Source organism: Canis lupus, chromosome 26, assembly GCF_011100685.1.
Source record: "Canis lupus familiaris isolate Mischka breed German Shepherd chromosome 26, alternate assembly UU_Cfam_GSD_1.0, whole genome shotgun sequence".
Taxonomy (NCBI): domain Eukaryota; kingdom Metazoa; phylum Chordata; class Mammalia; order Carnivora; family Canidae; genus Canis; species Canis lupus.
The window spans coordinates 8,482,178-8,509,825 of NC_049247.1; the positions used below are offsets into that span (position 1 = coordinate 8,482,178).

Consider the following 27,648-nt stretch of genomic DNA (forward strand, 5'->3'; position numbering starts at 1 on the left):
ATTTAGTTTTCAGGGTTCTTTGTATATCTTGGATAACAGTCCTTCATCAGATACATGTTTTATAAATATTTTATCCCAGTCTGTGATTTGTCTTCTGATTTTCTTGACTACCCCCTCCCTGTTAGGAAAAAATTACTTTCAGTAATAATCCTGAAATGAAATGACTAGTAATGGCCAGAAAAGAAAACAGTGAAAATAGTATCTTATTGAACTTTAAACTTAATCTAAATGATGCTAGGGACAACTGGGTGGCCCAGTGGCTAAGCGTCTGCCTTTGGCTCAGGTCGTGATCCCGGGGTGCTGGGATTGAGTCCACATCAGGCTTCCCGACAGGGAGCCTGCTTTTCCTTCTGCCTATGTCTCTGCCTCTCTCTGTGTGTCTCTCATGAATAAATAAGTGAAATTTTAAATAAATAAGCTTGTGGTCCATTGGAAAAAATAATAAAGATGCCAGTAACATTTTTAATTAAAAATAAAACCAGGGAGGGGATCCCTAGGTGGCTCAGCGGTTTAGCGCCTGCCTTTGGCCCAGGGCGTGATCCTGGAGTCCCGAGATCGAGTCCTGCATCGGGCTCCCTGAATGGAGCCTGCTTCTCTCTCAGCTTCTCTCTGCATGTCTTTCAGGAATAAATAAATAAAATCTTAAAAAATAATAAGATAAAAAAAATAAAACCAGTATTACAGTACAAAGAGTAAAAGATTAATACTTTTAAAATTACATAAATGTATTTTAAGAACTTTTATCCTACATATTGGATTAGCAAATAAATGAGTGATACAGTTTCTGCAAATTTGTCAATGGCTGTCAAAACTGATCCTCTTTGCATACTCATGTTTCATAAGCAGTATAAACAGATTTGTTGTTTGCTGGATCACAACCATGAAATGACATGGAGGAAATATAAATTCATACTATTAAGTGAAAGAAGCCAATCTGAAAAGGCTACATACTATGATTCCAACTGCCTGACATTCTGGAAATGATGAGACTGGGGACAGTAAAAAGATCATTGGTTGCCAGGGGCTGGGGGAGGGGAGTGGGGGAGGAATAGGTGGAGCACAGTGTATTTTTAGGGCAGTGACACTTCTATATAATACTGTAATGGCAGATATGTTATTACACATTTGTCAAAACTCAGAATGTACACAGGCAGAGAAACCTAACAGTAAGCTATACACTTTGGGTGATAACGATGTGTCAGTGTAGGTACATGAGTTGTAACAATCTACCATCCTTGTGTGGGATGTTGATAGTGTGGGACACTGGGTAAGTGGGGGATATACTGTCTGTATATCCCACTCAGTTTTGCTCTGAAACTAAAACTCCTCTAAAAAATAAAGTTTACCCCCCCAAAAAGAAGAAAGAAGTGGAGAGGATGTAAAAATTGACCTGTTCTGGGTGTCAAACATGCTAGATAAACCACTGTATCTAACACACTTAAGACAGTGACTTGCAGGGCAGCCCCGGTGGCTTAGCAGTTTAGCGCCGCCTTCAGCCCTGGGCGTGATCCTGGAGGCTCGTCCCACGTTGGGCTCCCAGCATGGAGCCTGCTTCTCCCTCTGCCTGTTTCTCTCTCTCAAATAAATAAATAAATAAATAAATCTTTAAAAGAAAAAAAAAAAAGACAGTGACTTGCACACAGTAAACACTATATAAATGTTTGCTTGTAAAAAAATGAAATAAATAAAAAATAAATAAATGTTTGCTTGTTATACTATTTTCTACACTTGAACTATTTCATAATTAAGACCACATATAATAATTGCTAAAAAGTGAAAAAATTAAAATGTTCACCAACTGATGACTATATAAACTAAATGTGGTGTATCTGTACAGTGCAAACCTATTCAGCAAAATAATAATAATAATTAATAATAAAAAGAACAAACTACTAGTAATAACATAAATAAATCTCAGGATGCCTCGGTGGCTCGGTGGTTGAGCATCTGTCTTCAGCTTGAGGTGTGATCCTGGGGTCCTGGGATTGAGTCCCACATCGGGCTCCCAGCAGAGAGCCTGCTTTTCCCTCTTCTTGTGTCTCTGCTTTTCTCTGTATGTTTCTCATGAATAAATAAATAAAATCTTTTAAAAAAAAAAATAAATAAATAAATAAATAAATAAATAAATAAAATCTTTTAAACAAAACAAAACATGATGAATCTCAAAACTTTATACTAAAAATAAAATCACACGAGGTGAAAGAAGCCACACAGAAAAAATTACATAATTTCTGCCTCCATTTAGGTTGTTTTACTGTTGATTTGTTTCAATTTGTATCTGAGAAAGATCAATTAGATCAATTCTTGCAATTGGTTGATATGTCTTTTAAATTATATAAGTTCTTCCTCTCTTTTTTCCCATTGCATTTTATTTATTTTCTTCCTTAAGATTTTATTTATTTATGAGATTGAGAGAGAGAGAGAGGCAGAGACACAGACAGAGGGAGAAGCAGGCTCCATGCAGGGAGCCCGATGTGGGACTCGATCCCAGAATTCCAGGATCAGGCCCTGGGCTGAAGGCAGTGCTAAACCACTGAGCCACCTGGACTGCCCCGCATTTTATTTCTTGAAGAATGAAGCTAGTGTTTAAACCCCTGAGACTGGATAAGATCATCAAGAGGGTGAGTGCAGTTAGAGAAGAGGTTTGAGGGACGCCTGGGTGGCTCAGTGGTTGAGCATCTAGATGCCTTTGGCTCAGGGTGTGATCCCGGAGTTCTGGGATTGAGTCCCATATCAGGCTCCCTGCATGGATCCTGCTTCTCCCTCTGCCTGTGTCTCTGCCTCTCTCTGTGTCTCTCATGAATAAGTAAATAAAATCTTTAAAAAAAAAAAAGGTTTGAAGACTGAGCAGTTGATCAACAGGTAAATATCTAACAATTGGGGAGGTAGGAACCATAACTTGTAGCTTTTGCCAATTTTCATGGTGTAAATACTTTTACTATGGCTAATTGTAAGGTGCCAATAGTCTAACAATCTGGCACTATTCCTTAAATATAACAATTTCTTAAAACGTAACTGGCTTCAGTACACATCCCTCCATTAAATGGTCAGAGAGAAGAGGAAAAACCAGCAAAAGGGACTGAGAAGAAACAGCCAAATGAGGTGGAAAGGAAAGTAAGACAGTGGTGTTCTGGAATCCAAATGAAGAATATGTTTTCAAGAAGGTGGGAATAATCAATTGTGTATACATAAAGTGCCAGTGAGAGATTAAGTAAAATGATGAGAAATGGCCATCAGATTAACACCATGGAGGTCACTGATGACCTTGAGAGCATTTTCAGTAGGGAAGTGGTCAAAAGGGCATGGGAGGAGATAAATGTGAGAAAGTACAGATAGTTTTTTGTTTTCTGTAGAGCAGTGGTTCTCAAGTGGGGAGGATTTTGCCTCTAGGGTACAATTTGGTAATGTCTGCAGAAAAAAAAAAAATTTTTTTTGAGGGAGGGTTGCAACTGGCATCTGAGGGTAAAAACCAGGAATGTTTGCTAAACATTCTGAAATGCACAGGACAGACTCCCACAATGAAGTGGAGGAGAAATTTTAAAATTTCAAGTCTAAAATATCAAAGTTGAGGTTGAGGTTGAGGAGCCCTTGTTGTGAAGGAAAGAAATAGGTGGTAGCATGTGGGAAAAATAGAATAAAGAGAGAATTTTTAAAAAGGAGAACTGGGGCAGCCTGGGAGCTCAGCGGTTTAGTGTTGCCTTCAGCCCAGGGCCTGATCCCGCAGCCCCAGGATCTAGCCCCAGAACGGGCTACGTGCTTGGAATCTGCTTCTCCCTCTGCCTGTGTCTCTGCCTCTCTCTGTGTGTGCCTCTCATAAACAAATGAATCAATTATTAAAAAAAAAAAAAAGAAAGAAAGGAGAACTAACTTGTTTACATAGTAATAGGAATGAAGTAGAACATATCCCTGTCAAAACAGCAGGAGAAAAGTGGACAATTTCTTTTTTTTTTAAGTTGATAATTTCTATAAAGAAACAGTGCTAAAACACACCCATCCAGTTGGTGTGTTTTAGCACTCACAGAAAGAGTGCACAAAGCAAAAATATTTATAGAGAAAAAGAGGTAAGAGAGAATCCTCTTTGGAAATATTTTATAATCCTTTTTAAATTATCCCAAAGTAAGATAGAATCATGGTCAAATTCATTAACCTGATAAAAGTCAGATCACGCTGGGCCATCTGGGTGATGCCATTGGTTGAGTGTTTGACTCATAGCTTCTGCTTGGTGATCTTGGGATTGTGAGATCAGCCCTGCATCTGGCTCCATGCTCAGTGGGGAGTCTGCTTGGGATTCTCTCTCCCTCTGCCCCTTCTGCTCATTCTTTCTCTTTCTCTCTCTCAACTAACTAAATAAATCTTTTTATTTTATTTTATTTATTTATGATAGTCACACACACAGAGAGAGAGAGAGAGAGAGAGAGAGAGAGGCAGAGACACAGGAGGAGGGAGAAGCAGGCTCCATGCACCGGGAGCCCGACGTGGGATTCGATGCCGGGTCTCCAGGATCGCGCCCTGGGCCAAAGGCAGGCGCTAAACCGCTGCGCCACTCAGGGATCCCAATAAATCTTTTTTAAAAGTCAGATCATACTGATTTTAATATTATTTAAAGACATGTATAACATTAAACTCACTTGGGACACTCAAGAGATATAACCAAGGGGACCAGGCCTCGTTCTCATGGAATCATCTTCTAAAATGATAATTTGGGAACTAGAGAGGACATTAGAGGTCATCTCACTTTTCATCTCCATTTTATTGGTGAGGAAACTGAGGCTCTGGGATGCTAACGATGTGAGCAGATACACAACTAGCCCTGAACTTTTAGGTAAGCCACTTAGATGCTGAATGATGTGGATACCACCATGGATACCATGGAATGTTGAATCAGATACATCAGAGGGACAATTTATAAATGTAAATATTCTGCTCCACTTAAGTTCATCTCTAAATGTTCAGCAGCCTCCTAAGAATGAAAATCTTTCCCAGCTGCATTAGACATTTTTCTTAGATCTGTCTTTTGTACAAGGCGAAAAACACAACACTTGTAAATTGCTCTAAGGGAAACATTACTTAACATCCCTTAAGTGTCTCCTGGCAGTGACAGCCTTCTTTTCAAGTGGAAAAGTAACTTCAGGTCAAAGAATTTGGAGGGAACACATAGGGCCATCTTTCCAAATGATTTTCCCCCTTTTCAGTAAAAGTGGCTAGTAAGGGGGTATTCTGGGGCTCTAAAGTGTCCATTTTATGAAATTTCATAAATAAAATGGTCAGATAAGTAAGGCTAGAACAAACTCATTCAAACACAAATGCAAACTCAAGAGGGCTTGCCCCAGTCAGCGTTCAACTGCCATAAAATAAAGTTTTCTGTGGATTTTAATACTATTAACAACCCCCTCCAAGAAATTCCTCCCTATGACTCCTATGCTTTACTGATCAACCTTTCATTCTAACTTTAGACTGATTCTTTGCTGATTCCTTCTGTCTTCCTGATTCATGAAGATCCCTCTGATTTGTCTCAGGGATCAGACTCTATTTCCCAGTTCCACTAGATGTCTTTATTTCTATAACTAATCTTTCACATACATATGTATTTCCTGCTGGATTTCACCCAGGCCATCGGATGCCCCCTCAAATTCAGTGTGCTCAGAATTATTTTTTTTTAAGATTTTATTTATTTATTCATTAGAGACACACTGAGAGAGAGAGAGAGAGAGAGAGAGAGAGAGAGAGAGAGAGAGGCAGAGATACAGGCAGAGGGAAAAGCAGGCTCCATGCAGGGAGCTCGACGTGGGACCTGATCCCGGATCCCCAGGATCAGGCCCTGGGCTGAAGGCGGTGCTAAACCGCTGAGCCACCCGGGTTGCCCCAGTGTGCTCAGAATTAAACTCATCTCCCACTTCCTTCCCAAGGACTCCAAGCCCAAGTTCTTGGGACAATCCCAGTTTATGTCTGCTGTCCCAAGAGAATTAACCATAGCATGCTCTTTTACACTCAAGAGTTTGGATAACAAATTATATCATCACCCAACCAATTTTCATGAAAGGCACTGCTATTTTTCAAGTCAGCTAGACTCAAAACTTCAACCTAACCTTTAGCTGCCAAGTCCAATGTATTAAAATCCTTTTAGAGGGCAGCCTGGGTGGCTCAGCGGTTTAGCGCCGCCTGCAGCCCTGGGCATGATCCTGGAGACCTAGGATTGAGTCCCACGTCGGGCTTCCTGCATGGAGCCTGCTTCTCCCTCTGCCTGTGTCTCTGCCTCTCTCTGTGTGTCTCTCATGAATGAATAAATAAAAATCTTTTTAAAAAATCCTTTTAGAATGTCCCTCAAATCTCCCCTTATTCTTACATTCCCAGTAACACCCACTAAGCCCTTACCTCAGGACTACTAATAAAGCTTCTTACTCTCTGGTATATACCTCTCCCATCTCCCTACCTTCCAATCCATCTGGTATAACATAACTAACTCAATCTTTTTGTTTTGTTTTTTCAAAGATTTTATTTATTCATGAAAGACACAGAGGGAGAGAGAAAGAGGCAGAGACACAGGCAGAGGGAGAAGCAGGGCTCCACGGAGGAAACCTGATGTGGGACTCGATCCCGGGACTCCAGGATCATGTCCTGAGCCAAAGGCAGACGCTCAACCGCTGAGCCACCCAGGTGTCCCTTATAACTAACTCAGTCTTATAAAAATCCTGATTTTATCTTCTCCTAACTCTGCTTGAAAATTTAAATGTAATAATTCAATGAATATTTCCTAGGTATTTGCTATGTGAGAAGCAGTCTTGGCCCTCGAAAACCTTCATTCATTTAATATATATTGAGTGCCTACTGTATGCACCTCACCTCTGTAGGCATTGGAGTGCAGTGATGATAGGCATGGCCCATGGCCCATTCAATAGCAATACAAGACACACAGATAATGGCTTAGAGAGAACTCTTAAGGGGACATGTAATGAAATTGCAAATGAGTAATTTTTTTGAGCACCCTGAGGTACAGGAAATTGAACAGATACCTACACCCTGATGTTCATTATTAATAATGGTCTAAAGGTAGAGACAATCTACCAACAGATGGATAAACACAATGTGGTCCATCCATACAATGGTCAGCCAAAAAAAGGGATTGAGTTCTGATACATATTACAATATAGATGAATCTCTAAATCATCAAGCTACGTAAAACAAGCCAGTCACAAAAGAACAAATATTGTATGATTCCTCTTGTATGAAATACCTAGAATAAGCAAATCCAGAGACAGAAAGAAGATTAGAGGTTACCAGGGGTTACGAGGAAGGGGAATGGGGAGCTATTGTTTAATGGGTACAGTTTCTGTTTGAGGTGATGAGAAAGTTTTGGAAATAGCGGTGACAGTTGCACATTATTAGTGTAATTGATGCCACCAAATTACACACTTAAAATGGCTGAAATAGAAGATTTTTATGTTATATATAAAAATTAATGTGATATGCTAAAAACTATTGAATTGGATGCGTTAAGTGGGTGAGTTATATAAAATTTAAATTATATTTCTTTTTTTTTTAATTTTTTTATTTTTTTATTTTTTTAAAATTTTTTATTTATTTATGATAGTCACAGAGAGAGAGAGAGGCAGAGGGAGAAGCAGGCTCCATGCACCGGGAGCCCGACGTGGGATTCGATCCCCGGTCTCCAGGATCACGCCCTGGGCCAAAGGCAGGCGCCAAACCGCTGCACCACCTAGGGATCCCTTAAATTATATTTCAATAAAACTTTTTAATTTTATTTTTAAAAAGATTTTATTTATTTATTCATGAGAGACACAGAGAGAGAGAGAGGCAGAGAGAAAAGCAGGCTCCATGCAGGGAGCCCAATGTGGGACTTGATTCTGGGCGTACGGGATCATGATCTGAGCCAAAGGCAGATGCTTGACCGCTGAGCCACTCCGGCATCACACAATAAAACTTTTTTAAAAAGCACCTTAGGGGCATCTGGCTGGGGAGGTCAATTAATTGTTTGGCTCTTGGTTTCCTCTCTGGTCGTGATTTTGGGGCATAAGTCCAGCCCTGTGTCAGGCTCCAGGCTTGGGGCTCTCCACTGAGGGCCCAGTCAGCTTTGGACCCTCTTCCCCTCTCCCTTTGTTCCACCCCACCCCCAACCTTGCTCACTCTCTCTCTCTCAAATCAATCAATCAATCAATCAATCAATCTTTTTTTTTTTTTTTTTTTTTTTTTTTTAACAAAGAACCTGAGAGGCACTGAGAGTTGAAAAAAATATCAACCTTCTCCCTGGGGAAAAAAAAAAGCACTTGAGAGCCAAGTGCAGAAACTGTGGAATGATTTGGAAAGAAAACAAGAGCAGGAGAAGTGATTGTTGCTCAGGCAAATGGTTCTCATTGTGGTAGATAAAAGCAAATGGTGTCCTGGTGTGGAGAATCTATCGGGTTGTCTTGCTAATAGGATAAAGTTTATTTATTTATTTTTTAAAATATTTTATTTATTTATTCATGAGAGACACAGAAAGAGAGGCAGAGACACAGGCAGAGGGAGAAGCAGGCTCCATGCAAGGAGCCCGACATGGGACTTGATCCTTGGTCTCCAGGATCGCACCCTGGGCTGAAGGCGGCACTAAACTGCTGAGCCACCCAGGCTGCCCGCTAATAGGATAAAGTTTAAAGGTATGAGCTTGACCCTGGCCCTCAAAAATGTGAGACATACATCCTGCTAAGACAGCTGCTTCTCTATATTCTTCTCCCTAAGGTTTCCTTCACGGCAGGCTTGGTCATGCCGTGTAGCTGGCTCAGTATACCTTTTTCTCATCAGGCCTGCCCAATGTAGCTCACTTGTTCTAAGGTCAGTGCAATGCCATTTACATGAAATCTTCTCCAACTGACCTTAGCAGTATCAGCCTGTCCTTTCTCTGAGCTTCTATTGTGTTAGGCAGTCATGCCGATCTCTGCATTTCTTGGTTCTATCTTGTTATACACATTTCTCATCAGATGGCTAAGATCTAGGAGAGGAGAGTTCATATTTACATTTCTTGTACATACTTTCAGTAGCTGGCACAGCAGAACAAACAGAGGAACAGAGCAATCTCCTGATCTTGTTGCCTGAATGCATTACTAAAAGTTGCAGTGTAGCAAAGTAACCATCTTATATATATTTTTTTAATTTTTTATTTATTTATGATAGTCACACACAGAGAGAGAGAGGGGCAGAGACATAGGCAGAGGGAGAAGCAGGCTCCATGCACCGGGAGCCCGATGTGGGATTCGATCCCGGGTCTCCAGGATCGCGCCCTGGGCCAAAGGCAGGCGCCAAACCGCTGCGCCACCCAGGGATCCCAGTAACCATCTTATAATGGCAAAGAGGGGCAGCCCTGGGTTCAAAAAGACTCAAGTTTGGGCAGCCCCAGTGGCGCAGCGGTTTAGCGCTGCCTGCAGCCCCAGGTGTGATACTGGAGACCCAGGATCGAGTCCCACATCGGGCTCCCTGCATGGAGTCTGCTTCTCCCTCTGCCTGTGTCTCTTCCTCTCTCTGTGTGTCTCTCATGAATAAATAAATAAAAAATCTTAAAAAAAAAAAAAAAAGACTCAAGTTTAATTGCCATTTCTGTCAATTTCCAGGTGTGTGGGTTTGGTCAAGTTACTTAATTTCTGTACACTTCAGTTTCTTCATCTGGAACAGAGGAGAGTACTTGTATCTGCTGCAGCATTTCTTGCAAGGGTTAAAAAGGATTTTAAAATGTAAAGTGTTTAGTGCATTGTCAGATTACCTGTAAATTGGAGCTGCAGTGTAAAAGCAAAGAGGAAAATCATGACTAATGATTTATCTCAAAATCAACACAGAACAGATGTAACCCTAAAATTACACTCTCCTAATGGAATGCTTTTCCAATTTCCTATAAACAAAATGAAGGGAGAAACAAACCAAATGGCTTTTGGTATAATAGTATTACATCCCTTTCTAGACACAGCTCTGAACTCATTAAAGTCTTCAGTACTAATAATTTTGGAGAAAAGGAAAATGGGAAATAATTCTCATAAATCTTGTTCAAGTATTTCCATTTAATATTTCTACACATATGACAGTAATTAGTGGCATATTAAAACGATAAATGTAAACAGGATGCTTAAGTAAAGACAAGGTTACTGTTGTCCTTAGCCTATTTTTGGCTAACGTTAACTAATGTTAATTTTTTCTAATATTTGATTTTTTTAATCAATCTGTTTTTAAAAAGTAGTCCCTTCTCTGCCCCCCGTTTTTTTTTTCTGCCCCCCGTTATTTAGGTAACACATAATGTGGCTGATTTGTATGTATGTATGATGTGGAAGGGATAAGTCTTTGTAATTTTGCATCTGCCCAAGATAATCACTGTTAATGGTTTGGTTGTATGTACTCTCATAGTTTTTCCTGGAGTACGTACAATTAAATCAATAAGGATGGAATCACATTATAATACTGTCCCCCCGCCCCCTTTTTTTTACTCAATGAAGTATACTAAGATATCTTCTTATGACAGGATAGATAGAATCCTATTTAAAAATTTTTTAAACTTTATTTATTTTTAAATATTTTATTTATTTATTTATTCATGAGAGAGAGAGAGACAGAGACAGAGACACAGGCAGAGGGAGAAGCAGGCTCCATGCAGGGAGCCCGAGGTGGGACTTGATCCCGGATTTCCAGGATCAGGCCCTGGACTGAAGGCGTCACTAAACTGCTGAGCCACCCGGGTGCCCTTAACTTTATTAACTTTTTAAAATTAATTTTAAAGAGATTTTATTTATCTATGAGAGACAGAGAGAGAGAGAGAGCATGAGCAGGGGGACTGAGTAGCAGGGGAAGAGGGAAAGGCATGCTCCAGCTGAGCAGGAAGCTGAATGTGGGGTTCAATCCTAGGATCCTGGAACCATGACCGGAGTTGAAAACAGAGGCTTAACCAACTGAGCCACCCAGGTGCCCCCTTTATTATTTTTAATGGCTGCATATTTCATTTTACGGAGGTACCATAATTTATACAATTCTCTATTTAAAAAAAAAATTCTTATTTATTTATGATAGTCACACAGAGAGAGAGAGAGAGAGAGAGAGGCAGAGACAGAAGCAGGCTCCATGCACCGGGAGCCCGATGTGGGATTCAATCCCGGGTCTCCAGGATCGCACCCTGGGCCAAAGGCAGGCACTACACCGCTGCACCGCTGCACCACCCAGGGATCCCTACAATTCTCTATTAAAAGATGACTCCAGGTGTGTGTTTGCCTGTGTGGTTCAGCATTCAACAATGCTTGGAGTTGAGTTGCTGGATCAAAAAGAAGGAAGATTTAAAACTCTGATACAATTTTAAAAAGAAAAAGTTATAATTATCACAAAATTGCCTTCCCTAAAGAGCCATCCATACCTGGTAACAATCTTCTTTTAATGCTGGCATTACATTTTGATGAAAGCTGTATTTTAAAATCCACTAGGCTATACTTCATGTGTAATTTGTTCTGGATTCGTTGTAGACTGCTCTCTTAGGTGCATTAAAAAAACAAACAAACAAACAAACAAACAAACAAAACAACACACAACCAACTCCTGCTATAAAATAACACCTATAGAAAGGTTTTAGAAGCCAGGTTTTAGCTCTTATTGTGTGTGATCCTCCTGCTGATAATGGGACAGGCATCACAGTGATATTGGTTGCTATCACAAAAGTTCCAAAATTTTAAGAACCGCAAAAAACAACACTCCCTATCTGTTATAAACAAACCATGATATGAATAATATTGATATGAATCACTGTGGCTTTCTTTCTTTTGTTCTGACATGTGTCTGAGTTTGTAATAGAAGTTCCAACCAAAATGCCCAGATTCTGATTTAGGTAACAATTTTAATTATTAAATAAAAACACAACCCAATAAAAACAGTCTTTTGGCTTTAAGACTGTGCTTTCATGTATTTATGGAGTAGGTTTTTACATACCCATTCTCCTGGGTATGTGAAATTGGTACTTAGTCCATAACTCAGATCTTTAATGAACAAGATGGCTCAAGCACATTTAACTCATATATTATAATTATAGAATAACCCATAAAACCAAAATGGAAATAGTTGACCCTTGAACAATGTGGCGGTTAGGGCATTGACCCCTCCCACCTAAGTTGGAAATCTGTGTGTAACTTGATTTCCAAGAAACTTAACTACCAATAGCCTGTTGACTGGAAGCCTTACCAATACCACAAATAGTCAAATAAGATGTATTTTGTCTATGTATTTATACTATATATAGTATAATATATTTATTATTATATTATTATAATTTATTAATATATATTTATTATATTTATATATAGTATATAATATATATTTTAAAATATATATAAAATATATGTATATATATTTTAAGATTTATTTACTTATTCATGAGAGAGACAGAGAGATAGGCAGAGGGAGAAGCAGGCTCACTGTGGGAAGCCTTATGCAGGGCTCAATCCCAGGACTTCGGGACCATGACCCAAGCCAAAGGCAGAGACTCTCAACCACTGAGCCACCCAGGCATCCCTATACTATATTCTTATAATAAAATAAGCTAGGGAAAATAAGATATTTTAAAGAAAATCTATAAAGAAAATAACATTTACAGTATTGTACTTGTAAAAATCTGCATATAAGTGGACCCAAGCAATTCAAACACATGTTTAGGGATCCCTGGGTGGCGCAGCGGTTTGGCGCCTGCCTTTGGCCCGGGGCGCGATCCTGGAGACCCGGGATCGAATCCCATGTTGGGCTCCCGGTGCATGGAGCCTGCTTCTCCCTCTGCCTATGTCTCTGCCTTTCTCTCTCTCTCTCTGTGTGACTATCATAAATAAATAAAAATTAAAAACAAACAAACAAACACATATTTAAGGGCCAACTCTAGTCAATCAAGTAACACCAAGCTTCAATTTTAATAATTTGAAAATTATTTCTGCTTCTATATAACCTTCCCTTTGTCTTCAGTATAGCATAACACAAATAATCAGGGTAGCAACATGCTCAGATAAAATTTTCCTTTTTTTTTTTTTTAGATTTTTATTTATTTATTCATGAGAGACACAGAGAGAGGTAGAGATATAGGCAGAGAGAGAGAAGCAGGCTCAGGAGTCTGATGCAGGACTCGATCCCAGGACCCCATCAATCACGACCTGAGCCAAAAGCAGATGCTCAACCACTGAGCCACCCAGGTGCCCCTAAAATTTTCCTCTTTCCAGACTCCCTTGTAACTAGATGCAAAGGAGACATAGTACAAGTCACTAGACAGAATTTCTGGGAAGGATATTTAAAGTGGCACTCAGCTAGTATGCCCTTTGGTCCTCATGCCCTCCCCATTTCTTTATGCCAAGTCCAGGAAGGCATCTAGAGTGCAGAGGTGCATCTAGGTTCAGAGGCATCTAAAGATGCTCTACATGTGGCATGTTAAGAAGTATTGAGCAAGAAAATTGGAGCCTGGGTCTCCAATGACATCTTTATTTATTTTTTATTTTTTTTAAAGATTTTATTTATTTATTCATGAGAGACACAGAAGGAGAGGCAGAGAGACACAGGCAGAGGGAGAAGCAGGCTCCATGCAGGAAGCCTGATGTGGGACTCGATCCCGGAACTCCAGGATCACGCCCTGAGCCGAAGGCTGGCACTTATCCACTGAGCCACCCAGGCGTCCCGATGGGCAAAGAATTTGAATAAACATTTCCCTGAAGAAATACAAATGGCCAATGAAAAGATGCTCAACATCATTAGTTATTAGGGAAGTGCAAATTGAAACATGAGATGCTACTTTGTGTCACCTGGATAGCTATAAGTAGCAACTGTTGGTGAGGACATGTAGAAATTAGAACCCTTATCACTTGGTGTTAGAAATGTAAAATGGTGCAGCTACTGTGGAAAAAGTTTGCCAGTTCTTCAGAAAGTTAAACACAGGGTTAATCATATGATTCAGCGATTCCACTGGTAGGTATATAACCAAGAGAAACGAAAATGTATGTCCACATTAAAATTTGTACAGGAATGTCCTTGGCAATATTGTTCATAACAGCCCAAAAGTGGAAACCACTCAGATGTCCTTAAACATCAGATGAATAAACAAAATGGGATACACACACACACACACACACACACACACACACTGGATATACAATAGAATATTATACAGCCATAAAAAGGAATGAGGTGGGGGCAGCTCGGGTGGCTCAGCGGTTTAGCACCACCTTCAGCCCAGGGCCTGATCCTGAAGACCCGGGGTCGAGTTCCAGGGCAGCCTCCCTGCATGGAGTGTGCCTTTCTCTCTCTCTCTGTGTCTCTCATTAATAAATAAAATCTTAAAAAAAAAAAAAAGGAATGAGGTTGATATAGACTAAAACATAGACGAATCTTGAAGACATTATGCTTAAGTAAAAGAAATCAGATATGAAAGGACAAATGTTTGATTCCACTTATATGAGGTGCTGTAATAGGCAAATTCAGAGATTGAAAGTAGATTAGAGATTACCAGGAGCTGAGGGTTACAGTCACCAGTGGTTTAATGGTTAGTGTTTTTGTTTGGGGTACTGAGAAAGTTTTGGAAATGCATAGTGGTGATGGTTGCACAGCATTTTGAATGTAATTAATACCAGTGAACTACATACCTACTTAAAAGTGGTTAAAATGGTGGTGTTATGTGTGTTTTACCACAATAACAGAAAAAGGAAAGAAATGGAGAACTATTAATGCAGTAACATGGATGAACCTTGAAAACATGATCCTCAGTGAAAGAAACCAGACGCAAAAGGCCACATGTTGGGACGTCTGGGTGGCTCAGTGGTTGAGTGTCTGCCTTGGCCTCAGGGCATGATCTCTGTTCTAGAGATGGAGTCCCACATTGGGCTCCTTGCATGGAGCCTGCTTCTCCCCATGCCTGTGTCTCTACCTCTCTCTTTCTGTGTCTGTCATGAATAAATAAAATCTTAAAAAACAAAAGTCATATGTTTATATGATCCCATTATGTGAAATGTCCAGAATAGGTAAATCCATAGAGAGGCAGAAAGTAGATCAGTGGTTGCTGGGGGCTGAGAGGGAAGGTGGGAGGGGGCAGGGCGGTGGCAAAGAGGAAAAAATGGGGGGAACTGCTATTGAATTGTACACTTTAGGGATGCCTGGGTGGCTCAGCGGTTGGGTGTCTGCCTTTGGCTCAGGGTGTGATCCTGGAATCCGGCATCGGGTCCTACATCGGGGTCCTTGCAGGGAGCCTGCTTCTCCCTCAGCCTGTGTCTCTGCCTTTCTCGTCTCTCATGAATAAATTAATTTAAAAAAATCTTAAAAAAAAAAAGAATTGTACACTTTATTATTTACTTAAGTAGGCTCCACACCCAGCATGGAGTCCAATGGCTTGAACCCATAACCCTGAGATCAAAACCTGAGTTGAGATCAAGAGTCAGGATACTTAACCAACTGAGCCACCCAGATGACCCTGAAATGTACACTTTATTTTTTATTTTTTTAAAAGATTTTATTTATTTATTCATGAGAGGGAGAGAGAGAGGGGCAGAGAGACACAGGCAGAGGGATAAGCAGGCTTCATGCAGGGAGCCCGATGCGGGACTCAATCCTGGGACTTCAGGATCATGCCCTGGGCCGAAAGCAGGCGCTAAACCACTGAGCCACCCAGGGATTCCCTCAAAATATTTTTAAGTGAATGTCAAAAATAAGTAATAAGGTTTTTTGACATGGAATGTTAGAAATTTCTTTATTATTACTTATTAAGCACCAGCTTAATACTGCAGAAAATTTCAAATCACCCTTCAACAACCCATTCTTCCTTCCCCCACCCAAATTCTTGATAAAGAGCTTTTCAAGTGAAGACACGGTCTCTTTTTTCTTCTGTATAAAACTTTATCAAATAAAGGCAAAGAACTGTGTACATCTTGCTGTAAAACGCTGCCCACGGCTGTGGAAAGTGTCTGCCTAGGCTCCTTTCACTGTCCAGGTCCTGAAAGACTCTTGTTCATGAACTGTCTCTTCACAAAGCAAGTCCACCACTAACAAGAGGGAATAAACAGAATGAACAGTGGTGGTCAAGTCACAATGCAAGTTCAAGGTAAGGTCAGAATATGAATTTACATAATAACAAAATTAATCTTGGCCTGTCATCTGCCTTCTTGAAAACACATGTAAAAAATGTTTTTCTGACTCACAAGTCAGTCAAAATTAAGATGACCAAAAAAACCCCCCAAAAACAAAAAAATGTGATACATTCAAGGTATCTCACACAAAAATCTGCCCTATGGGTTTACAACAGTGCCCTGACATAAGAACATACAACCAAAATATTTACTATATGCAATTCATTATGCAGTATAACTCACTGAATCCCTACCATGTACTAGGCAAATACTCAAAGTTAAGCAACACTGCAATGCAGAAACTAAAAGTCTTCTTGCCATGGGAAACCTAAGTTTGTTTAACAGTAGCTACATGACAAAAGGTTATTTATCAACTAAATAGGTAAAGAGGAGGATCTTACCTTGCTTGGCTTATCATTCTGAGGGTCAAAAACTTTCTCACAAAGTCTCAGTCCAGTCTCTTGTCTCAGCTGCTGTAAGTAGGCCCTCATCACCTCTAAAATAAGCAGGCAGAACAATAAAAAAAGTCCTGAGAATGCCCCACTAATGTGCTAGTCTGCACAATGACGTTGGCAATACATTTCTACATATTCTTTTTTTTAAAGATTTTATTTATTTACTCATGAGAGAGAGAGAGAGAGAGAGAGAGAGAGAGGCGCAGAGACGCAGGCAGAGGGAGAAACAAGCTCCTCGCAGGGAGCCCAACGTGGAACTCGATCCCAGGTCTCCAGGATCAGGCGCTGGGCTGAAGGCGGCGCTAAACCGCTGAGCCACCCAGGCTGCCCACATTTCTACATATTCAAACAAGATTAAGAAATAAAATGGCAGTCCAAATGGTTCTATAACTATCTTGGTTCAAAAGATTCTCTGCATGTTATACTTGTTCCCAAGAATCTTCTGTGAGAGTGACTGGTAAGATAATATCCATGCTAATGGTTCCACTCTCCACCTGTATACCAACCAAGACAAGGAGAGGAGGGGATAAAAAGTCAAATGGAGGAAATCTTATGTCATAGAGAGGGAGGTAGAAACCGTTCTTACCATCTTCCTGTTTGTTTGCAGGTTTGGCATAAATTGCATTAAGTGGAAAACCAGGCTCTCCAGGAATGGGGAAATTAGTGATTCCCAGTGTATACATTTCTTTTTCACCTTGGCTTTTGGAATTACACTAAAAAAAAATTATACATACACATGTATTTTACAGCGAAAAGGATAATAACATCCAATCTGTAATTTTTTTAGTCTAAGTAGCTATGTCTGGGATTACTTATGTTTTTGGGTGCCCTTCTGCGATCCAGAGACGTTTGAGGACTTTTCTCAGAATGTTAAATGAATAAAATAAAGTACACAAAACTACAATAGAAATCAATTATAGTCAAACACAATAATTACAGTATTAAAAAGCCAAATTTATGACACATTCATACATGTACTTCTTTATTAATGCACTAAATGACAAGATCCAGGCAATGGGCCCAATAACTAAAATTTGAAGTAGTACTGAGTGAAAATAAAATTTCAAGATATCTTCAACTCTAAATGTAACAAGAAAATGCTGTGACAATTACTGGAGAAAAAGTCACAGGACAGGTATGGCTAATACTATTGTGGGTTGTTGCCTACTTTAATAATTAAATGCTAAATCTCAGTCATAAATCAGTGAAAAGAAAGACATAATCTCTTTCCCACTCAAGTTCATGAACGCTTGAATTATATCCTTGGCTCAGAGATTCTTAATCTGAGGTTAAGAAAGATTTCTCTCTTGGGAAAATATATGGAAAGCCTTAAAACATCAGCCCCTTATCTTCTCATTCCTCAACTAAACTACAAGTTTAGAATTCACATTCAGATTTTCCTCTTAGGTCCATGCTCTAAGTGGGAGGAAGGCTCGTCTACTTGTCCTTAAAATCTCAATGAGTCCAGATAGCTAGGAGGGTGAATATGTATCAGTACTGTGTTTTTCTGATAGACCGTCATCCAAATTTAATTACCTTTTTTTTTTTTTCCAAATTTAATTACCTTTTGGAGTTTCTTTAGACACTCAGAAATGTAGAGTGTTATATATATCAAGGTTCTATCGGCTTCATTCTGCAGGGGTGGGGGGGTAGGGTGGGGAGAGGAAGGAGAAACAAAAGTTAAAAATAGTCCCGATCAAAACATAACTATCACATGCAATAAATGAATTCAAGCTTTGTATTTTGAGCATCAACTGAAAACCATGCAAGTATAGTTCCTATAGTATCAATAGTTCCCGTTTTCCAAACTCAGTCTTCCCAACCCACCTTTCTGTCTGCTCTGGGGCAGGGAATATCACCTCCTGCCATCCTGAGCTGTGGGACTGCTCCCATTCACCTTGGCTGCCCTGCCTTTGGGTCTAGGGAGCTGTGCCAGCAGCCCCTCCCTCCATGTAGGAAGGAGAGTTTAACAGAGCTGCCTGGAAAACCTGAGGTGCACCATATGGTTGGCTAATTTTTAAAACCCTTTCACTTCAGGATCTCTGCCGAGAACAAAAACATCCCCCTCCTTTTTTTTAAGATTTTATTTATTTATTCATGAGATGCAGAGAGAGAGAGAGAGAGAGAGAGAGAGAGAGAGAGAGAGGCAGAGACACAGGCAGAAGGAGAAGCAGGCTCCATACAGGGAGCCTGATATAGGACTTGATCCTGGGTCTCCAGGATCATACCCTGGGCTGAAGGCGGTGCTAAACTGCTGAGCCACTCTGGTTGCCCAACAAAAGCATTCCTGACTTGAAAGGAAGAAGCAGATATTTCACGGGTGTCTTGTTCTTGAAGAGCTCCAAGAGCCCACCTCTTGATCTAATCAAAAGGAAAATGTGGGGATCCCTGGGTGGCGCAGCGGTTTGGCGCCTGCCTTTGGCCCAGGGCGCGATCCTGGAGACCAGGAATCGAATCCCACATCGGGCTCCCTGCATGGAGCCCGCTTCTCCCTCTGCCTGTGTCTCTGCCTCTCTCTCTCTCTCTCTCTGTGACTATCATGAATAAATAAATAAAATCTTTAAAAAAGAACACAAAAAAACAAAAGGAAAATGTGAAGATTGGATGTTAAGCAAAAGTGAGACTTTTGCTCAGGTGAAATTTTACACAGGTTTACAGTTAAAAAAAAAAATCAACCTACACCTGCCCCTATTTAAAAATAGAGCATATGATACTCAGGATAGAATGAAATGGGGCAGAATTACATTTATTTATGCCTTGACAAACATCATACTTAGACCATGCATCAAATACAGCAAACACTGTGAGTATTGTAGGATGTTTAGACTACAGTCTGTAGACCACGAGCCTGCAAACAAAGATTTCACATCCTGTTTGATTCCAAAAGGTCAAAGTCTGGCCAGGAAAGGAAATTCCATATTCTAGAATAGTATCAAGAAAAGTTGACATTCCTGTAACTTGCTCACATGAGGAACTCAATAAACTCAATAAAGTTCTTTCTCTCCTCTCCTTTTTTGCCACCTTCCTTCTACCCTCTTTTTGACCTCATTCCTCACACGAACTAAGAGCAGAAAGGAAGAAAGGATAGTTGAGGAACGATCAGGATCATTGAAGTTTCTTTATTTCTTCATCTCATGGCCAGAACACAGAAGTATATATAGAAATAACATAGCATGTAGGGTTTTTTCATTTTGAACTGGCACATGGTAGGTGCTTTATTAATGTTGAACAAATAAAAATGTCTAGATCTTGGGTTGGCAAACTTCCTCTATAAGAGATCAAATATTAAATATTTTAGGTTTTGTGGGCCAGTCTTTGTCACAACTATTCAATCCAGCTGCTGTGGCATGAAACCAGTCATAGACACTATGATAAAAAATGAATGTGGCTGTGTTCCAATAAAACTTTATTCATAAATGCTCTACATGCAGCTCCCCCTGATCATACTCTCTTAACAACAATAACAACAAAAAGAGGCAGTGGGCCAGATTTGGCTCTCAGGCTGTAGTTTGTTGACCCATGGTATAGACTTTGGAGGAAAAACGAGAAACTAATACTGAGTCTAATATTAGGCACTATTCTGGTTTTAAATTTTTTTAAATTTTATTTATTTTTTATTTGAGAGAGAGAGAGCACAGAGTATAAGTAGGGAGGGGAGGGAAAGGGGCAGAACGAGAGGGAAAAAGACTCTCTGCTCAGCCCAGAACCAGATGTGGGACTTGATCCCAGGAACCCAGGATCATGACCTGAGTCGATGGCAGATACTTTACCAACTGAGCCACTCAGGTGCCCCACTATTCTCATTTTTTAAAGTCATACAATCTCATTCAATTTTATTTATTCTTCAGAACAACCCTGACTACCAGGTAGCTTATTATCCACACCAGAAAACTAAATTAAATATTAAAAGCTCTGTACTTTACCTTAATCTCATAGTTTTTGAAGAAGACATTGGCCTTGAAGTAATAAATGGCTTCATCCACAATATCTGTATCTTTTGCTAAACAGGACCGAAGAGGGGGGTGGAGGCAGAGAACATGAGCTAAAATATAACAATAACACTTAAAAAAGCTAGAGAGTAAACTTCCCAGCTCCATGGTCAAAGGAGTTGAGTTCCATAAAATGAGGCCACTGAAATATAATGTCTTTAGAAACAATATCTAGAAAAATAAGGATATGGTTTATTCTGATAGCTTTATTGTTTTTATAAAAAAATATTCTCATTAGGAACAAATTAACCAGTACCAAAAAACATTTTATTGTCACTCTAAATCTCACTACCTAGAAATAACTACTATTATCATTTGGTGAACATCATTCCAGACATTGAGAGATGTCTCAATGTTCATTTATAAAAATGAACTTAGGCATAGACTAAACCTTGATAAGATGCTGTTTAAATAAAAAGTATTCAATCTAATTCTATTTGAATTTATATTCTATGGTTTCAGGCGGAAAAAAACCCTCAACTATCATTTAGGAACACACTGGGCTTACACATACATCTTTCTTTTTATGAAAACCGTGCTTAAAATATACTTGTACATGCTGTTCTAGGTGGCGAGAGACTGAGAAAAGCCAGAAATGCTGTTGTGACAAAGACAGATCTCATTATACAATTTCTTTGGCAGGTTTTTGTTTTCCTTTTCTTATTTTAAAAAGGTCAAAATCCCAGGGTCTTGATATCCAGCAGCCGGTTGCAGCAATGCAGAGACAGTTTTTTGGTGGTCTTTTTTTTTTTTTTTTTTCCAGAGTTATTTATATTGTCCAATGACTGCTCTCCCTCTCACACAGAAGAAATGCAAAGTAATCCTGGAGGTTTAGTACTCTGTGATTCAGCTGTCTTTAACCCTACTCATTCCCCTGCTAAAGAACGCAACAGAATTCTAACTCTAGACTCCTGTTCTTGCAATTTTCTTATGTGCAAAAAGGAAACTTCCTCAGAAGATTCCATATTGTTTATAAAACCAGCTAGTTCTTCTAAATGTAACAATGTGGGGGTGGGGGGTGAGGAACGGGGCGGGGGTGGGCTACAAGATTCAGAACCTAGAAGGGTGTTTGGCACAGAAAGGTGCTCAAAAGGTGTCTGATGAATGTAAAGAAATGAATTTGATTAATGCTAACAGTTATTTTGCTCACAGCATAGGCCTGTACTCTTTCATAATTCCAGTTCAGTTCCAATCCTGTCCACTGGGAAAGAATAACAGGTCATTCTCTGTCTACAGAAACCATGTCCATCTGGTTTCTTGGGGTCCTGCTCTCCCTCAAGGGCCCACGAGTTGTTGCGAAGGTGGTAATTAGATACACTCCATCTCTAGTCAACTGCATCTTCTGATATGCTACATGGTATTTTGTAAAGATCTGAAAAGAGTTCTTCTCAAGGAATCTGGGCCAACATGGATTTTTTTATTCTTTCTTTGCACTGTAATTCTTTTACATTATTTTTCTTCTTTTAAATCTTTTTTTTTTTTCCCATCTGTTCCTTTTTCTTCATCTCAGAATCAAGTAAAAACTGTGGTAACTCACCAAGTTTATTTAGTTTACTGAGCTTTCAACTGGTGTTGAAAATAAACTTAAGGAGAGGTCACGTCAAATAGTCTGGCAGAGGAATGAAGATGGGGTCAGTGCAAATTGCAATGAAAACCTTAAAAACCTTGAATGGAACTCAGTGCAGATGCTTTCTGGATGCAAGGAAGCCATGTCTGCTATAATATAAATTACACTGTTGGTAGAACATCTCAGAATGTATCCAAAGAGTCTAAAAAGAAGGAGGCTTTCTGAACAGTAAGGAAATGTTTCAAAAAAAAGGGGAAGTACTAAAAAAAGAAAAGATATAAAATTCAGAAAAGCAAGAGAAACAATGTGTAATTTTACATAAGACACTTACAACTTAAGATCCAGGTACTGCTGAAAATGAAGATCCTGAAGAATGAATAAAGGAAGTAGATACAGACAGGGGAAGGAGTTAAAATGTCTTCTTTGTTTTCCTCAGCCTTACAACAGAAAAAGGATGGGGACATGGTATCCTACAGAAGTAGTAGCATTAGATCACTTTGTAAGTACTGACAGTGATGACAGAATAATGTCAAAAATAAGTAATATTTCCTCATCCCTCTCAACAAAATATTCAGAAGAACTCAGCAGCATTAATACACTTTCTTACTAGATGCAATGTATACTCCTGATCTTGAAAGGTCTAGAATGCAATATCCACCAAACAAATAGAATATCCAAGAGCAGTCTGAGACAGAGGACTGAGCTAAGAATTTGCCTGATTTGTTAATGTCAGAGAGTTGCTAGATGTTTTCTACTAAAATCTGAGAACAATAGAAAGAAGTTTTGACTTACTCTCTCTAGGGGCGGGTCCTTTGAATTGACTTCTGATAGGCAACAATGCCATGTTTCCAATGAGTTTGGTGTCAGGGTCCATGAGAGAAGAGTGGTAAGCCTGTAGTGGCAAGCCAGGTAAGAATATGGAGACAGAAAGAGAGCAAACATCAGCAGGGCACACAAGAAACATTTCTCTAAAGGGAAAAAGAAGAACCCACCCAAGACTAACCAGGAGGAGGATCAAAGGTTGGTAGCAGCAATACGCTAGAGCTGGCTTTTACTGGCTCAAGAAAACTGAATGTTAAATTTTGAGCAATTATTTTTAAAATATTTTAATTATTTATTCATGAAAGACAGAGAGAGAAAGAGAGAGAGGCAGAGACACAGGCAGAGGGAGAAGCAGGCTCCATGCAGGGAGCCTGATGTGGGACTCGATCCTGGGACTCCAGGATCACGCCCTGGGCTGAAGGCAGGTGCTAAACCGCTGGGCCACCCAGGGATTCCCAATTTTGAGCAATTAAAAAAATTATTTAAATAATCTGCACCCCACATGGGGCTCGAACTCACAACCCGGAGATCAAAAGTTGCATGCTCTTGGGATGCTTGGGTGGCTCAGAGGTTGGGCATCTGCCTTTGGCTTGGGTAGGGATCCCGGAGTTCCGGGATCAAGTCCTGCATCTGGCTCCCTGTGGGGAGCCTGCTTCTCCCTCTGCCTGTGTCTCTGCCTCTCTCTCATGAATAAATGAATAAATCTTTATATTTTTTTTAAAAAAAGAGTTGCATGCTCTTCCCACTGAGCCAGCCAGAAGCATCTATGTTTTGAGGAATTTTGAAAAATATTGAGGCAAGCTGGTTATTAAAAACAGCCGTTAATGGGATGCCTGGATGGCTCAGCAGTTGAGTGTCTGCCTTCGGCTCAGAGTGTGATCCCTGGTCCAGGGATTGAGTCCCACATCGGGCTCCCTGCATGGAGCCTGCTTCTCCCTCTGCCTGTGTCTCTGCCTCTCTCTCTCTCTCTGTGTCTTTCATGAATAAAGAAAATCCTTAAAAAAAAAGCCATTATTAAAAATTAAATTATGTAAATTTGCATTTAAGTGCATTATATTGAAAACAAATGTGATAAATGCTGAAAATTCATTACTTCATATTTTTAAAAATTATTTTACTACTGTCTATGATCTTAAGGTTATATATAACTTTTGTATCTTTGTGGCAGAAATGCTATATAATGGTGTGCTACTGTGCATCTTCCAATCCCATATTCGGTGATATCACATTGGTAACTGGTGGGAGTATTTATGCTATGGAAATAGGCAGACACTATATAAATCAGGGGTACATCACCCCACCAGCTCTTGTTAAACCAGAACCCAAACACTGGCTTTTCAGTTCTGCCACTTCCTGGCTATGTGTTTGACCAAGACATCACTTCTCTTCACCTGTTTCCAAATTCATAAAAAGAAGAGTTATCTACTGCCCTCAGTGAGTTAAAGGAGCAGGGAAAATCCCATTTATTTATTTATTTTTTATTTTTTAAAGAGTTTATTTATTCATGAGAGAGAGAGAGAGAGAGAGGGAGAGAGAGAGAGGCAGAGACACACAGGCAGAGGGAGAAGCAGGCTCCATGCAGGGAGCCCAATGCAGGACTCGATCCCAGACTCCAGGATCACGTCCCAGGCACCAGGCAGAAGGCAGGTGCCAAACTGCTGAGCCACCCAGGGATCCCCGATGTCTGGCTTTTAGTAACAGAAAAGCCCCATTCATATATTCATTCATTTACCAAACGATTATCAAGCACCTTCAATGTGCAAAGCATCATGAAAAAATGGTATGCAAGACCAGTATCTCTGCCCCTGAAGAACTTTCAGGCTAATGGAAGAGGCAGATATTAAATAAGTTATCGCAGGGAAATCCAGGAATGAGCACAGGACTTTAAAGTCCTAGCCTTAAGGAGCACCTGGGTGACTCAGTTGGTTAAGCATCTGCCTTCAGCTCAGATCACAATCTCAGGGTCCTGGGACCAAGGCCCATGTTGGGGTCTCTGCTTAGTTGGGAGCCTGCTTCTCTCTCTCCCTCTGCTCCTCACCCCTGCTCAGGGCTTACTCTCTCTCTTCTCAAATAAATAAAATAAATAACTTTATTAAATAAAATAAAATTAAAGTCATAGCTTGAAATATTGCAACCTTGGGTAAGTTATCATACTTCTCTGGGCCTCAATTTCCTTCTCTGCAATACGGGAACAATAAGCATGGACTTCACAGGGTTATTGTGAGGATAACATGGAGTAACTTACATGCAGTGTATAGTTCAGGGCCAGTCTGGCACACGTCAGGAATTGAATGGTACCAACAAGACTCATTAAGTATCTCTAACTATAGCTTGCTCCTCTTTGTCATCAGTAATCCTTTACCTAAAGCAGCCTCCACCCTCTCCTTCACTAGCTGTCTTGTTTGTTACCCATCTATTTCCTTCATTGCATTTGTCACTACCTAAAACTATCTTAGGGACAGCCAGGTGGCTCAGTCGGTTAAGCGACAGGCTCAGGTCATGATCCTAAGTTGGTGGGATAGAGCTTCTGGCTCCACACTAAGTTGCAGACTACTAGTCCCTCTCCCTCTGCTGCCACTTAACCCCCTCTCCCTGCTGGCACTCTCTCTCAAAAAAAAATCTGTAAAACTATCTTTTTCAATTTACATATACACGTTTGTGCTGTCTCCCCATTAGAATGTACACTCTTTGAGCCTAGGGATTTGTTGGCTTTATTCACTGCTGTAACAGTACTTGGCATGCAGCAGGTACTCAGTAATGTTTTTTGAGTGAGTTTATCACGTTATTGAACCTCCTTTACCTCATCTGCAAAATGGAGACCATGATGGTGGTGAATTCACTCCACCAGACTGGCTGTCAGAAATGAAGGACAACCAGACACTACTATCATCTTGCTCCTACTCTGATGCACACGAAAACAGAAGCATTTGGAAACCAGGAGCGGACCCTGCGTCTGCTCTGGCGGCCCTACACCCAGCAGCTAGGGGTGGCCGCCACTGCTGGGGAGACAGAGGAGTCCGGGAAGTGGGGTATGGCAGTGACAAGCAGCGGGAGGAACCCGCCCCCTGGGGCCAAGGAGGAAGTGGGCCTGTGGGGGGAAGAAAAAGCAGCCGGATCCTAGACTTGAAAAATGGAAAATAAAAAGCACAGCCCTTGTCTTCTCGGCTCCAGTGAATCTTTGGGGATTCTGCTGGAGTCGGGGGATACAGAAAGAAGGAGAGAAGGGGCAGCACTGCAGCGAAGAGGGCGAGAGGGGCCGAGCCAGCCTCCTCTCCACGCTCAGGGTCTTTGGCCCCAGGTGCTCCGGCCCCGTCCCCCTCGCCGACACCCCCGGGCAACCCCATCCTACAGCCACAGGCCCCTCTTCCTAGCTTCTCCCCTTCTCAGGCCCCGCTTCTTCTCTGCCCTCCTCCGCCCACTTCTCTCAGCTCACGCATGATTTCTCGCTGCTCTCCCAGTTCTCACCATCTCCCACACTGCGAATTGGCCTCCTTACCGGCATCTTGGCGGCGACCGGGTTTCTAGCCAGACGAGGCTGGGGATAGAGCTCGGCGCTTCCTGTCCGGCGGCCCGGGCGGGGTAGGCGGAAGTGAGCCGGAAGGAGAGGGGGAGGGGAGGACGCGGCACTTCCGGTCTCGCGGTCCCGCCGGAAGCTGCTGCGGCTGCGCAGGGACGAAGGGGCGCCAGAGGGCGCCCGAGCACTGAGTAGGGATTGTGAGTGCCGTGCATGGTAAAGTGTGCGCGAAATGGGGCTAGATCTTGGGTTTCAGAATCCTCGGCATCCACCACTTCCTTGATTTTTCCTCAAATTTCATCTTTCTAGGAAAGCATTCTCTGGATCACATTATTTTAAATTCAGTCCTACCCCACTCCTCTGCGTCATCCTGATTTCCTTATGATTTTTTTTTTTTTAAGATTTTATTCATGAGAGGAGGACAGAGAGGCAGAGACACACACAGGCAGAGGGAGAAACAGGCTCCATGCAGGGAGCCCGATGTGGGACTCGATCCTGGGCCTCCAGGATCATGCCCTGAGCTGAAGGCAAGACACTAAACCGTTGAGCCACTGGGCTGCCCTGTTTTGTTTTTTTTTTAACCTAATCTTAGAAAGCACTTCAAATGTTAGTTTGACTTTCCTTTCTTCTACGACAATAAAATTTCTAAAAATTATGCAGATCAGGGTGTTCTCACCCTTTCATACTCAGGGCCACAGACAAGAGTCCTGACACAGGACAGCACATTCCCATGATGCCCATTCAAGTTCTCTCCTGCTGGCCGTACCTCTCCACCGTACAATAGCTCACCTTGATGGACTAGGATGCAAATACTTGACTTATGCCCCTGGCCTAACCTCCCAGACACAAGTTACCACTGATAGCTGTGGTTCTTCACACATGGGGCATCTTTAGTTAAAATGGATCAAACGTGACACTGCAGGTGTACTCCTGCTACCTAGCCCAAGAATGATGAAAAATTTAACCTGTTTCCAGTTTTCTGTAAGGGTTTAATTTGTATCAGCTGGAAGATCCAGGCCCAAATAGCCAAGGAAGACTGGGCTGTAATGAGGATTAAATGAAAGAGATTATGTAAAATGTTTCTTAGCACAAGGTCTGGCAGAACTCAATAAATTAGATTCTGCTTTTCTTAACAGGGCCTAGCCCATCACAGATGGACTAGACACTCCCCATTGCTTTCATACCCAATGCTACTGAAAATAAACAATTC

The 27,648-nt window shown here is 40.9% G+C and overlaps 1 protein-coding gene across 3 annotated transcripts; it reads right to left on the bottom strand.

Annotated features, from left to right (window-relative positions):
• Nucleotides 1-15,686: 15,686 nt before the first annotated feature.
• On the bottom strand, nucleotides 15,687-26,574 carry ARPC3 (actin related protein 2/3 complex subunit 3). 3 transcript variants are annotated; one of them, XM_038575040.1, is made up of 7 exons: nucleotides 26,390-26,498; nucleotides 22,895-22,994; nucleotides 20,470-20,588; nucleotides 18,111-18,179; nucleotides 17,133-17,259; nucleotides 16,493-16,587; nucleotides 15,687-16,007 (listed from the first exon to the last, which is right to left on the bottom strand). In XM_038575040.1, the coding sequence occupies exons 1-7, from the start codon at nucleotides 26,390-26,392 to the stop codon at nucleotides 15,945-15,947; spliced, it is 576 nt and encodes a 191-aa protein (XP_038430968.1). In that variant the 5' UTR covers nucleotides 26,393-26,498; the 3' UTR covers nucleotides 15,687-15,944. The 3 variants fall into 3 exon arrangements, with proteins under 3 accessions (XP_038430968.1, XP_038430969.1, XP_038430970.1); XM_038575041.1 differs by having other exon boundaries at nucleotides 15,699-16,007; nucleotides 20,470-20,546; nucleotides 26,421-26,574; XM_038575042.1 differs by having other exon boundaries at nucleotides 15,699-16,007; nucleotides 20,470-20,546; nucleotides 26,390-26,448.
• Between the last annotated feature and the right edge of the window lie 1,074 nt (nucleotides 26,575-27,648).